General features: G+C 51.0%; 1 protein-coding gene across 1 annotated transcript in view; it reads left to right on the top strand.

The window, feature by feature from the left end:
* The window catches only part of VRK3 (VRK serine/threonine kinase 3), a 36,909-nt gene that overhangs the window by 17,999 nt on the left and 5,403 nt on the right, over positions 1-13,507 (top strand). The window contains exons 8-13 of the mRNA XM_052655707.1: positions 499-565; positions 2,128-2,212; positions 2,482-2,587; positions 4,916-5,008; positions 7,728-7,860; positions 9,194-9,314. Of these exons, the coding sequence (XP_052511667.1) occupies positions 499-565; positions 2,128-2,212; positions 2,482-2,587; positions 4,916-5,008; positions 7,728-7,860; positions 9,194-9,314 (605 nt within the window). The remainder of the gene's footprint in view (positions 1-498; positions 566-2,127; positions 2,213-2,481; positions 2,588-4,915; positions 5,009-7,727; positions 7,861-9,193; positions 9,315-13,507) is intronic.

The following is a 13,507-nucleotide window of genomic DNA, read 5'->3' as shown; positions in this document are numbered from 1 at the left end:
ATGGTGGTTCCATAAACAAGGGGTTAGTTTCCTTCTCTCCTGTTGCTGCAAGACCTTCAACCTATAATCATCTCATGGGCTGAAATGGCTGCTCCAGCTCCTACCATCTCATCTGCATTCCAGCCAATTGGAACAGGAGAAGAGAAAGGGGAGAACCTGCCCTAGCCCTTTAAGAGCATAACCTGAAAGTTGCCCGTCTCTCTTCTGCTCACATCCCCAATGGCCAGAACTTGGTCATGTGGCCATTCCTCACTGCAAGGGAGACTGGAAAAATGTAGTGTTTAGCTGAAGGGCCTGTATCTAGGGAAAACTTGTGGATCCTGTCATAAAAGAAAAGGAACCTAGGCAGTAACTCAAAGTCTCTGATACGTGGTCACATGAAGCAACCTAGGGTGTTGCTGGCATTCCCCTGAGACGATCCACGGCCAGTGATGATCTGGGAGCCCTTGCCTATGAGATTCCAGTATGACAGCCTTTTCCCCTCCCCTCCCCCACTAGGATGCCAAGGATGGGCGCTTGTTCAACGAACAGAACTTCTTCCAGCGGGCTGCCAAGCCTTTGCAAGGTATTCCTCAGGGAAGTGGGCAAGTGGGGTGAGTTTGGAGGTACCAGCTTGGTCAGAACAACTGGCTTCTCCCTGAAGGTGTGGGAAGGGTGGGGATGAAATTCAAGGCCCAGGTTTGCTCGCATCACCCCTCGGGCCTCAGAGGACAGACAACAGACGTGGCCTGAGGCTGGCTCATCGTCCCAGCTCTTGAGAGCCGAGTATTACATTTTCAGAAATACTGTAAGCCAGTTATTAAAACACAGCCGTCATAAACTAATGTACCAGAGACTTCCCTGGTGGTCCAGTGGTTAAGACTGCACTCCCAGTGGACGGGACCCAGGTTCAGTCCCTAGTCAGGAAGCTAGATCCTGCAGGCCGCATCTAAGAGTTTGAATGCTGCACTTCAACTCGGAATCCCCAGGCCGCAACTAAGACCTGGCGCAGCCAAATAAATAATAATCAATCATATCAATTTACAGTCAGATTGAGAACAAGAGTGGGCTTCCCTGGTGACTCAGTGGTAAAGAATCCGCCTGCCAATGCAGGAGATGCAGGTTTGATCCCTGACCCAGGAGGATCCCACATGCTATAGAGCATCTAAGCCCATGCACCGCCACTGCTGAGCCTGCGCTCTGGAGCCCGGGAACCGCAACTACTGAAGTCCGCACTGTAGAGCCTGTGCTCCACATAAAACAGTAGCCCCAGCTCGCCACAACCAGAGGAAAGGCCTCACAGCAACCACGATCCCGCCCAGCCAGAGATAAATAACATGTAAAAAAGAGAGGAGCAAGGGTAATACACACTCAAAGTTTATCACTTCCTTATTATTTGTCTACATTTTCCATTACCTGTCATCTATAATCTGTGCTTTTTTTTGGCCAGACTGTGTGGCATGTGGGATCTTAGTTCCCTGACCGGGAATTGAACCGGACCCTGGCAGTGAATGCTCGGAGCCCTAACCACTGGACCACCAGGGAAGTCCCTATTATCTGTACTCTCGAGGTTGCTTCCATTCACTGTATCCGTGTGGTGGAAATACCATATAAGGGCACGCTACTGCCTCTCTGCCCAGCTCTTCATCTTCGGTGATACCACGTTGGTAGCTTGTAATTGGCTGTACTGGGAAGCGTTTACACCACGGAAATCCACAAACACAAATCAGGGCTATTGTTTTCCTGAACAACCAGTTATTAAACTTTCATCAGCACACTGCTCCATCTCTGCCATCCAACTGAGATCCTGAAAGGTGGTCAGAAATCTAGTGACTCAGTGACCAGTTAATAGACTTCTCCCGATCTCATTAGCTCTCTGAGTGAGATTTCATGGGTTACATGGTCACTCTACCCCTTCCACTCACTCCAGATTTGTCAGTGCTTTCTCAAAACCACGTTCACACCCCCCCCCATCGTTGCCCCCCTAGCCCTCACCCACCCACAGAAGCAATGTCTCCAACCAGGAGGGAGACCCAGGGTCTGGCCGGGACTCAGGTGCATTCTGCTTCAAGTCTCAGAATGGGCTGTGGTCCACTGTGGGTGTGGGGCCAGATGGGCCCTGACCTCTCAGGCCCCTGTCTCCCGCAGTAAACAAGTGGAAGAAGCTGTACTCAATCCCCCAGCTGGCCATCCCCACCTGCATTGGTTTCGGCATTCACCAGGACAAGTACAGGTGAGTCACTTCACTTGGCACTCGCTTCGGGCTGCTTCCTGTCTCTCTGTCTCATGCCCAGGCATGGCTGGGACCCTGGAGCCACTGGCCAGTTAGTCACTGCCTTCCTCCCCCAGCTTTGAGCCAGACCGATCCCCCACCCATCCAACCCTTCATCTTACCCTAGACTGGGACCTGGTAGTCCCCAGCCACAGTCTCTCCTTGGTAAACTATACTCTGTCCCCACCCCAGTCCTCTCTCCCACCTCCTGGGACACCCGTGTCTTCTAGGTTCTTGGTGTTTCCCATCCTGGGGAGGAGCCTTCAGTCAATCCTGGATGACTTCCCGAAGCACGTGATGTCGGTGAGGTGTGTGTTCCAGATGGCCTGCCGGCTGGTAGGTACTAGAGGATCTCAGGCTCCCATCCAGGGCATGGTGCCCTGGGTCCTAGTTTATCAGTCGGTTTGCTGTTTGACACATTCAGCCCGCATCTCCCTCTGCTGGGCACTGGGGCAAGCAGGGTGACTGGCACCGCTGAACCCCAGACCAGTAGAACCAGAGCGATAAGTATTGCTATGAGGGATGTTCAGGAGGCTGTGGGAGTTGGAGGAAGGGTCCCAGCCTAAATTGAGGGGTTTGGCTGTGCTTCCTGGTGGAGTTTATTTCTGAGCCAAGAGCAGGGAATAGCAAGGGGCTGGGTAGAGTGGGAGTGGAAATGCATGGGGAGAGCGTTCCAGCCCAAGGAGGTAGCTTAGGCAAAGGCTCGTGTGGGGGAGAGCGCACAGGACATCTGTCATTCGTTCCTTCCTCATCTATCCTTCCATGAAATATTTATCCTGTCCCTGCTGAGTGTCAGACACCGTCCCAGGGCCTGGGAGTGCAGTGCGGGCCAGCACAGACATGGTTTCTATGTCTGCTGGGACAGGGTGAGTTTAAGCCACGGTTGCACCAATACTGAAAAGTGCTCTGGATAGAAGTGTCCTCATGCTGTGACGGAGAAGAGGACCTAACTTAAACTGCTGGAGGAGGGACTTCCCTGGTGGTCAAGTGGCTAAGGCTCCTCCCTCCCAATGCTGGGGGCCCACCCCCGGGTTCAATCCCTGCTCCAGGAACTAGATCCCACATATTGCAACTAAGAGTTCGCATGCCGCAACTAAAGACCCCGCATGCGACAATGAAGATCCTGTTTACCACACGTGAGACCTGGAAGAGCCGAATGCACACATAGTGACTTCCCTGGTAGCACAGTGGCGAAGAATCCATCTGCCGGTGCAGGGGACATTTTGATCCTGGTCCGGGAAGATCCCAGATGCCGTGCGGGGCAGCTAAGCCCGCGCACCGCAGCTACTGAGCCCGCGCCTTAGAGCCTGTGCTCCGCAACAAGAGAAGCCGCCGCAGTGAGAAGCCTGGGCACTGCAGCGAGCAGGATCCCTCGCCTGCCACAAGCAGTGAAAGCCCTCACACAGCAGTGAAGACCCAGGGCAGCCAAAGATAAATAAAAATAAATGAGAACTATAAACAAACAGCTGGCGGGATGGGTCCCCAAGGTACGACACGCAGTGTTGGCCATGTGATGTGTCGAGGGTGGAAGGCAGGAGCTGCGGTTGGTATGGAGGCTCAGCAGTGACCAGAGGACCCAGGGCCTTGAACACCAAGCTGAGGGGCGGGACTCCTGTCCCAAGGGCACCAGGAACCCACGTGAGGACTGAGGACAGGGGAGGAGCAGCGTCAGCTCTGGGTATAGAAGGACCCCGTGGGCCACGTGGGGACGGCTGGGGAGGGTGCGGTGGAGGCTGAGTGAGGCGGGCACGAGAGGGGACCAGGCCTGAGGAGGAGCTGGGCTGTGGGGACGGAGTGTCTGTGGAAGCAGCAGAATGGGGCAGGCAGTTAAGCCTTGGAGTCAAGGGGGTTGCAGTCAAGATGCGGCAAGCACCTGGGGGTTCAATATATGCAATTGGAGCTCAGTGGAAAAGTCAGGGCTAGAAATAAAAATACGAAGTGCTCAACTAAATGTATTTCTGCTTCTTTGGACAAATGAGAAAACCTCTTTGGTATATATGAGTGTTGGTTTTTTTTTTTGTTGTTTGCAAGGGTCAGTAAGTAACCAACTTTTTCCCCTCCAGAGATTTCAGTCAACTAAGAAATAATGAGTTGGTCCAAAAGTTAATACAGGTTTTCCTGTACCGGCTTGAGGACAAACAAACTTTTGGCCAACCCAGTATATACAAGAGATCGATGGAAAATGAGATATCAGCTTTAATACTGAATTTTTCAGAACCCTAATGTCTTCTAAGACATTCTTAGGTGCGCTGTCACGGCAGGCAGCCAAATGCTTCACTCAGAATTAGTCAGGCCCAATCTATCACTGGGGCTTCCCGGGTGGCTCAGTGGGCATAGAGTCCGCCTGCCAATGCAGGAGACTCAGGAGACACAGGTTCGATCTCTAGTTGGGAAGATGCCCTGGAGGAGGGCATGGCAACCCACTCCAGTATTCTTGCCTGGAGAATCCCATGGACAGAGGAGGCTACGGTCCATGGGGTGGAAAGACTTGGAAATGACGAAGCAGCTGAGCACACACACAGGCAATCGACCAATGTTACCACCCCCATGACAAGCAGGACCTCGTGACCCCAGGCCCAACAGTGGGGTTTCCTTCCAGGGCTTCGCATCAGAGCCTCTGTGTTATCAGCACTTCTCACAGAAAGGCTTGCTTTCCTCCCCTAGCTGGATGCCCTGGAGTTCCTCCACGAGAATGAATACGTTCATGGCAACGTGACAGCTGAGAATATCTTTGTGAATCCAGAGAACCTGTGCCAGGTAACTGCCAGATCCTTGCCCTCCCTGGGGGCTCTCTGGGCTCCCGGGCTCGCCTATCTTAAAACCTGTGTTTATTTCACAATGCTTATTGCAGACAAAGAATTGCTATCCATCGTGTATAAAGTGCTTCTTCGAGTAAATGAGGAGAGATAAGCCACTTAGTAGAAAAATGGACAAAGGGTAGGAAAAGCAGTTCATAGAGAAAGGAATCCACAGGTCAGTTAAATGTATGAAAAAATGTTCAATCTCCCGCAATTATTATTAGATTCTAGTAATTATGGAAATTAAAATACACTACTACTTTTACCTTTCGGGTAGACAAAATTTAAAAAAAAAATCTCTTGCTGATAAGGGTGTGAGGAAACAGCAATTCTTTACTTATTGGAAGTGTACTTGGGCGAACTTTTTGGAAGGTAATTTCTTATAGCAGTCAAAATTTTAAATGTATATGGATTTTTGTTCTGTGTTTTGCAGGATTCACGTTTATTGGTTCAAATACAGTACCTAACATTTGCTAAGCATCCATTTCACACTAACTGGTCACCATTTCCACAGGTAGTCAGTGCACAGAAGAGGGCCCCTCCCTTGCCAGTTGTCAGGGTGGGAGGTAGCAGCGGACCTGGGTAGCAGAGCCCGCCAACGGTCATTTGGTTGTGCAAGATTGATGGAGCTAACTGCATAAGTTTTTGGATCTGCTGGTTCCTCTGTGAGGAATTTATCCATTCCATGTTTTCAAAGATATATTACAGGGACTTCCCTGGTAGTCCAGTGGTTAAGAATCCGCCTTCCAATGCAGGGGACACAGGTTCAGTCCCTGGTCAGGGAGCAGAGATCACACATGCCTCAGGGCAACTCAGCCCATGCACCACAACAAGAGAGAAGCCCCAAACGAAAGATCCCTCATACTGCGAAGAGGATCCCGAGTGCCGCAGCTAAGACCTGATGCAGCCAAAAATAAGGAAGAAAAAGATACACATACAAAGTGTTCCTGACAGCACTGATTCTGACAGTAAAATGGGAAAACCTCAATATATACTCCTGATGGCGCATTGATTAGTATTTAAAGTGAATCATAATTACTCTTGCTAATGATAGACACCAAATTTAACATGCCTTAAGCAAAAAAAAAAAAGGGTTAGTTTAAAAAAAGGAAGGTACAATTTATTGCTCCTTGGAGTGAAAAAATCCAGGACTTCACTGGCTTCAGGCATGGCTGATTCTAAAAATTCAGACCCTGTCATTAGGAAACTGGATCTTCCGTCTCTGGGCTCTTCTTGTGTTTGCATTGCTCATTATCAGGCAGTCCCTCTTTGCTATGGGGACAAAATAACCACCAGCAAATGAGGCTTAAATCCCCTCCATTTAGCAACCCCAGTGGAGATGGATTGGGTGAGCCTCACCTCAGTCACTTAAACTGAGAGTTGGAGAGGGGTGGTCTGAGAGAAAAATCCTAGAACCATATTAGGCAAAACCAGAACTTCTCTGTTAGTCCAGTGGTTAAGACCCTGAGCTTCCAATACAGGGGTCATGGGTTTGATCCCTGGTCAGACAACTAAGATCCCACATAGCAGGAGGCCAAAAAGAAAAGAAAGAACCAACAGAATGTGTGTGTGTGTGTGTGTCTATACATACATATATATATGTATGTGTATATATATATACAGAGAGAGAGACACACTATAAGAATTTGACTCAAATTCAAAAAGCTCAGAGTCCCTAGATCTGCAGTTGGCAGCTGGAGAACAGGAAAGCTAATGGTGTGCTTCTAGTCAGAGTCCAAAGGCCTGAAGAAACCTGTGTGAGTTCCAGTCTGAAAGCTGGCAGACTCGAGACCTGAGAAGAGTTGGTATCTCTGTTCAAACCCAAAGGCAGGAAAATGCTGATGTTCAGCTCAAGTGGACAGGCAAGGGGCATTCCCTTTCACTTAAGCCTTTGTGTTCTGTTCTTCAACTGATGAGATGAGGCCCACACACTAGAGAGGGCAGTCTACCATCCATTCCAGTCACACCCTCACAGACACACCCAGATTAACCTTTGGTGACATGTCTAGGCACCGTGTGGCCCAGTCGGGTTGATGTATAAAAGTAACCATCACAAACTGTGACCAGAAAAATCTAGGTCTCACATGGACAAAGTCAACAGGTGTCCCCTCTCCATTCAGCAGAATAAGAGGTAGCCGTTAGAAAGCCAGTGTGGCTAACTGTGTGTCTGGTGGCTAAGCACTTTGTGTTTTAAACTCAGTTAAGCCTCCTCACAGCCCTGCAAGGTAAGGACTATGATTATCTTCATTTAACCAATAGAGAAATCAAAGCACAGAGAGTTTCATAATTTCCCCAGAGCTGTATGGGCACTAATGGGCCAAGCTGGCACTGGAGTCTGGTCTGTCTGGCTCTGCAGTTAATACACTGTTAAAGTACAGAAAGCTGTGTGCCCAACAGGAGGTACGGTGCAATCCCTCTGTGGAAAATTAGAGCGTCCTCCTTATCCACGTGCGTTTGCTGATTATTTAAAGAAAATGAGCATATGAGAAGCTACTAGTGGTTACTTCTGGGAACTGGGACTGAGCAGTGATGGGAATGACTGGTTTGGGTTCTTTCCACATCCTCCTGTACTGTTTGGCATTGGGTTGTTTCAAATTGCACCCACAATTGAAATCTCTGACTCCAGAATACAGATTCCTAATCTTCAAACTGTATGGCTTCTCCCCACGTGCACACAGGTGACTCTGGCAGGCTATGGCTTCACCTTCCGCTATTCGCCAGGTGGCAGACACGTGGCCTACACCGAAGGCAGCAGGAGCCCACATGAGGGGAACCTGGAGTTCATTAGCATGGACCTGCACAAGGGATGTGGTAAGAGGCCAGAGGAGGGGTTCAGGAGCTTGGAGACATGCTTCTCAGACAAGGACAGCTCCCAGTTGTCACAGCCATGGACAGCAGGTGGCCAAACGCAGGAGTCACACTAAGGTGGGGAGCCGTGGTGGGGGTCAGAACCATGGACAGCGTCCCCGCGCTTCAGGCGCTGTGGGGCAGCACTGAGGCCAGCAAGCAGTGGACTGCCAGGAAGCCCTGCAGGTCCCCAGGGTCACGTTCAGGACCTGTGTGGACTTAGAAGGCGAGAGGGGCCCCGATGTCATCCAGGAGGGGCTGCTGATACACAGTAGTAAACTATTGACTATCCATCTCTGCAGCACACCAGTGAGGTCTAGACGGAGACCCAGATGTCAGCGGTATTTCAGAAGTTGTCAGTTGAAGCCCAGGGACAGGAGTGAGATTATCCCGGGCAAGTGCATGGGAAGAGAAGAGCACACTTTGAGGAGATGCCTTGAGGAGGTCTTGGCCTCTCTCACCAAAACCCCCTGAAACCATGGCCATCCAAGTCCCTGCCTGCATCCTCCCATTACGCTAAGTCCCCCAGGGACGGGATGGTGCTTGTGCCCCCAGCACCCGGTGGTAGAGGGTCCGACACAGTCAGCTCGCAGTGTTTGTTGAATGCTTATGTGAAGTGTTTAAATCATGTGATTCAGGAAGTGAAAGAAAACCAAACCCCGCTGTCTGCTTTGTCTACCAAGTGAGGCTGACTTCAGTGGCCATCCTTCTAGGCACCTTCATGCCTTGTTACATTTCTCCACTGGACTGTCAAGGGCTAGGACCCAACCAAACTCTTGTCTGGAATTTAAGACTATGGGAAGGAGGCCTTCCCTGGTTGTCCAGCAGCAAAGACTCTATGCTCCCAATGCAGGGGTCCCAGGTTCCATCCCTGGTCAGGGAACTAGATCCCAGATGCTGCAACTAAAGAGTTCACATGCAGCAATGAAGATCAAAGATCCCACGTGCCACAGTTAAAACCCAGTGCGGCTAAATAAATACTAAAAAAAAATGTGGGAAGGGGCTTGTCACCCAAGGCTCTGAGGATTCACGGAACAAATAGGTTCATGAATGAAGGACAAGTAGGTGAGGGAGTGAGCTAGTGAAACCAGGGATGAAGAGATGACCAAGGGAGTGAATGAGTAATTGCCTTGTGAAAGAGTGAGAATAGACAAGTGAAAAGTGGGTGAACAGTTGAGAGGCAGTATGTTTGGATGGTTGCGTGTGTGAGCACATGCTTGAGTTGGTGAGAGAAATGATGAGGGTGGGCGTGTCAGAACGTCTGCCTGAGTGGCCACGTTCCTTCCTCCCTCCCCAGGGCCCTCCCGCCGCAGTGATCTCCAGACCCTGGGGTACTGTTTGCTGAAGTGGCTCTATGGGACCCTGCCATGGACAAACTGCCTTCCCAACACCGAGGAGATCATGAAGCTGAAACAGAAGTGAGTCTAGGGGTCAGCAGAGCCCAGTGCTGGTCCAGCATCCCTGCAGGTGGGGCAGAAGCTCAGAACCCAAGAGGGGACGGAAAAGGGGGAGGCAGCCTCTGGCCTCTGCAGTTCTCAGGCATGTGCTCTACATCCATTCCAGCCGGCCAGAGCGTGGGCTCTGGAGCCACACTGCCTGGGGTTAGACTCCGGCCCCACCACTGCAGGCTGTTGGGTGGGCAGCCTAACTTCCACAAGTGTCAGTGTCCTCCAGTGTCAGGGATCCTATTAGCGCCCACCCCAAGGTGGAAGGATTCGAGGGAGTTGGGTGCACAGCACTCAGCACAGAGCCTGGCCTGTAGAAAATGCTCAAGGTGTGCAGGACGCCATGATTCATTCACTCCCACAGGGATACATGGTTAACCTGAGCAGTTAGGCCTGGGCTTTGCCTCGGTATCTGGCAACACTGGCCTCTGGTGTCCACACTTCCCTCTCTTCTGCGTGTGAAGAAGATCTTGCTAGTTCTGTTTTAGATGTTCAGCACCAAGGACAGTGGGATAAAACCGGAAGTGTTTGGGTGGTGTGGTTCAGCACCAAGGACAGAGGGCAGTGGGGATACGGAGGGTGCGGGTGGGTGCGCGGTTCAGCACCAAGGACAGAGGGGCTGTTGGCTGTAAAGGGAGGTGCTGCTGAGTATGTGGACAGTGGACAACTAGACTCAGGGCAGCTCTGCAGGTCCAGAGCTCGGGATTCAAGCTGTGGTGTAGGCTTGGGGCAGGAGAGCTACCCCAAGAGGAGCCATTCAGGAGATGGTGGGGTATCACATCTGATGTGCAAACTTGAAGTTCAAACAGAGACTCAGACTTCAGCAGTGTCTCAGGAGCTGTCTGCAGAAGCCCTGGGAGAGTGGAAAGAGAGAAAACTCTCCAGTGAACAGCATCGAGTCTGTGTGTCTTCTCAGTTCCGAGCATGCTGTGTTGATGGTTCGTGTTGAGCCTCTCATTTTGCCCCCTTTATTATCCCATCTTCCTTTACTCAACCATGGGTACCCACTCATACATACTGACTATATACGTGTCCTACTGATATGCTTGCTTAAATGTACTTGTATCCTTAAAATTGCATGACGGTTGTGGCACTGTATCTGACTTGCATAAATGTTACTCTGCCTCGAATCTCACCCGTTTCTGGCTTTCTTCACTCAACACTTCCAGTTTAACCCCAGTTACATGTGCGTCGAGTTTACTGCTTCTGACTATTGCTTTTAAATAAGGTATAGGCACATCTGTGTCCTTAAACAACAGTTTATTTTTTTTCTTAAACATGTGATGAATGCGTTTGACTTGCATAAATGGTCTTGTATTCTAAATCTCATTCTCCTTCTTTCACTTAATGCTTTATTTCTTTAACTTTTTACATGGCTAAAGAAGCTCAGTGCTTCTCCTCAAGTAATTTTAGATGTAGCTGTGTCCTTGAAAACTACGTTGTGTTTGATTTATGCCAATCGAACACTCACCCGTATGTGTGTGTTCCGTTGGTATCAGTGGTACCCCACCCCAGATCTCATCCTCCGTCATGTTTCAGCTTAGTTGTCACTCCCCAGGGAGCCCTTCCCTCACCCCCACTGCATCGGGTCTCCTGCTTGTTCACTTCCGAGGAAGGGACACCTGTCACATTGGCCTGCCCGTAACGACCTGTTCACGGCTAACATTGCTGTATGCTTTCCTGCCCCGGGCAGAGCACCCACCGCTTCCCTGTGTCAACTCTGAGGCAAGTGCTCTCCTGATCTGAAGCACGGAGATCTTAGGTGATCGGCCTGGGTCACACAGCTGATGAGAGGCGCTCCCAGGCCCTTTGACTCCAGAGGAGGCCCTTTCACCTGGAAGCTGGTACCTCCCAAGTTTGAGAGGCTCATCGCAGCGTATCAGTGGCATTTGGATGCAGCCACCCTCCACTCACCAGATACTCACTGAGCACTTCCCTGCACTAGGCTCTTCTAGGGCCTGGGGATACAGAATAGCTAAGACAGACACCCCTGCCCTCAGGGAACTCACATTCTAATGGGAGAGGCTATGAACAGATAGTGAAACACAAAGCATGTCAGAGGTCAGAGGGCGGGGCAGTCAGCTCAGAGCCCTGGGCATCCACCAGTGGCACTGGCAGGGTGTGGGCATGCCTGCTCTTTTAGATTTAAAGGCCAGGGCAGGTCTCGTGGCAATGGTGACAGGTGAAGCGACTCTAGAAGGTGAGTGAGGAGGTCCCACCTGGGTGCTAATACGCCCTAACATCTCTGCAGAAGGGGGAAAAAGAGAGAGCAGCCCTCAGCAACCAGGCTTCTGCAGGCAACCTCTGCATTGGAAGGCAGCCTCAGTACCTGCCGTAACACAAGCCCGTTGCCCTGTTTTCTTTTCTTTTTGCACTTATTTTCTAGTTTCCCAGTAATTTCGTGTTTTCTGCAGTGAAGCCAGGTGCAAACAACGGGTCTCAGGATTAGTGACACAGGTCGTCGGAGGACACAGCCCAATCACTAACATGTTTAGTGTGGCTGAAATCTGTGAACTGCTGCTTGACGCACTCTGCTGTGTTAGCGATGAGAATGAGCTGCTTTTACGAGGAGACCCTGAGAGAATAGGTAACAGTTGCTTCCAGAGCCCCAGATCCCAACCACAGCCACAGAGGGAGGGCCGGGAGCGTGAAGATGCCCCTCAGGGAAATATCAGCGGTGATGCGGGACTCGTTCTAGACCCCCCCAGCCCAGCCTGTCAGCTGACCTAAGGGCCCACACGGGGGCATGTTGCTATATGTACATTTTCTTCCCTGGTGGCTCAGATGGTAAAGAATCCACCTGGAACTCAGGAGACTTGAGTTCGATCCCTGGGTCAGGAAGATCCCCTGGAGGAGGGCATGGCAACCCACTCCAGTACTCTTGCCTGGTGAATCCCATGGACAGAGGAGCCTGTCGGGCTACTGTCCATGGGGTCTCAAAGAGTCAGACACGATTGAGCAACTAACACTTTCACTTTTCAACTGTCCTCTCAGATGTTACTGGTGTATGTGGCTTTTTCTCCATTCACTCAGCAAATATGTATTCTTTTTTTTTTGGTAAATTGTAGTTCATGACAGAATGAATGAATAACAGAGAGAGATGAGAGGCAGTCTGATTCCCCAGGCTTTCTGGCATGCGAGGCCCCCAGCTAGGAAAGCACAGACTCCACTTGGAACTGGTCTCTGCTCTTAAGCCTGCAGCTGGGCAGAGAGGTCCCACGGATTCCGATGGTGAGAGCCTGTGTGGAGGAAGTGCTCTCACAATTTACGTGGTCCTGAGGCTGGCACAGCCCTTTTATGCCATCACTCTGTTGCTCAGTCATTTACCTCATATATCCCGAGAGACACGCGTCAGACCCGGTCCTTCTTGTACCCGTATGACAGTTGCTGTAAGGCATCCATGGACCTGTGTGCAGGCACTCAGGAGGGACCCATTTCCTCTGCCTGGGGGCGTCCAGGGGAAGCTTCCAGGTGACAGGCCCTCGAGCCATGTCCAGAAGGGACAGTGGCCACTTACCAGGTATCAGGGTAGAGAAAGGTAGCCAAGGGCAGAGGAGTGGCAGGTGCAGAGGCCTGGAGCTGTTCGTGGACGCCTGAGCTGGTTAGGGGATTAGCAGGAGTCTGGTGTGACTGGAGCATGACGGGCGGGAGAAAGGGAGACAAGGCCACAGGGGCTGGTAGCTTTGGTGCCAGAGGTTCCCCCTGAACCAGGGCACTGGGAAACCCTGGGACTGCTGTGAGCAGGGAGGGGCAGGGTCCACTCTGGGCATAGAGAGACTCTCTGGGGCTCTGTGGGGGGGTGGTGAATGGAAAGCTGGGGAGGAGGCTGGGTGCCAGGGAGAAAGTGAGGCCTGAGCTGGGCCCAGAGCCGTGGGAGGGGGCAGAACAGAACGGGCTGGGAAGCAAGAGGCTGGGGCTTTTCGGGACTTCTGGGCTGTGGAGGAGGGAAAGGGGATGACAGCACCCCATGACTCGGTGGACAGTGGGGAGCCAACCCGGTGATCTAGGCCAGTGATTCAGGTATGTTTATATATATATGCATGTATGTACTTTTTAAGATTCTTTTTGCATGTAGTATATTACAAAATACTGAGTTCCTTATGTTATACAGTAGATCCTTACTGGTTATCTGTTTTATATGTACCAGTATATATATGTTAATCCCA

This window comes from Budorcas taxicolor, chromosome 18 (genome assembly GCF_023091745.1).
Source record: "Budorcas taxicolor isolate Tak-1 chromosome 18, Takin1.1, whole genome shotgun sequence".
Classification (NCBI taxonomy): Eukaryota; Metazoa; Chordata; class Mammalia; order Artiodactyla; family Bovidae; genus Budorcas; species Budorcas taxicolor.
This window is presented reverse-complemented; position numbering and strand designations above follow the sequence as displayed.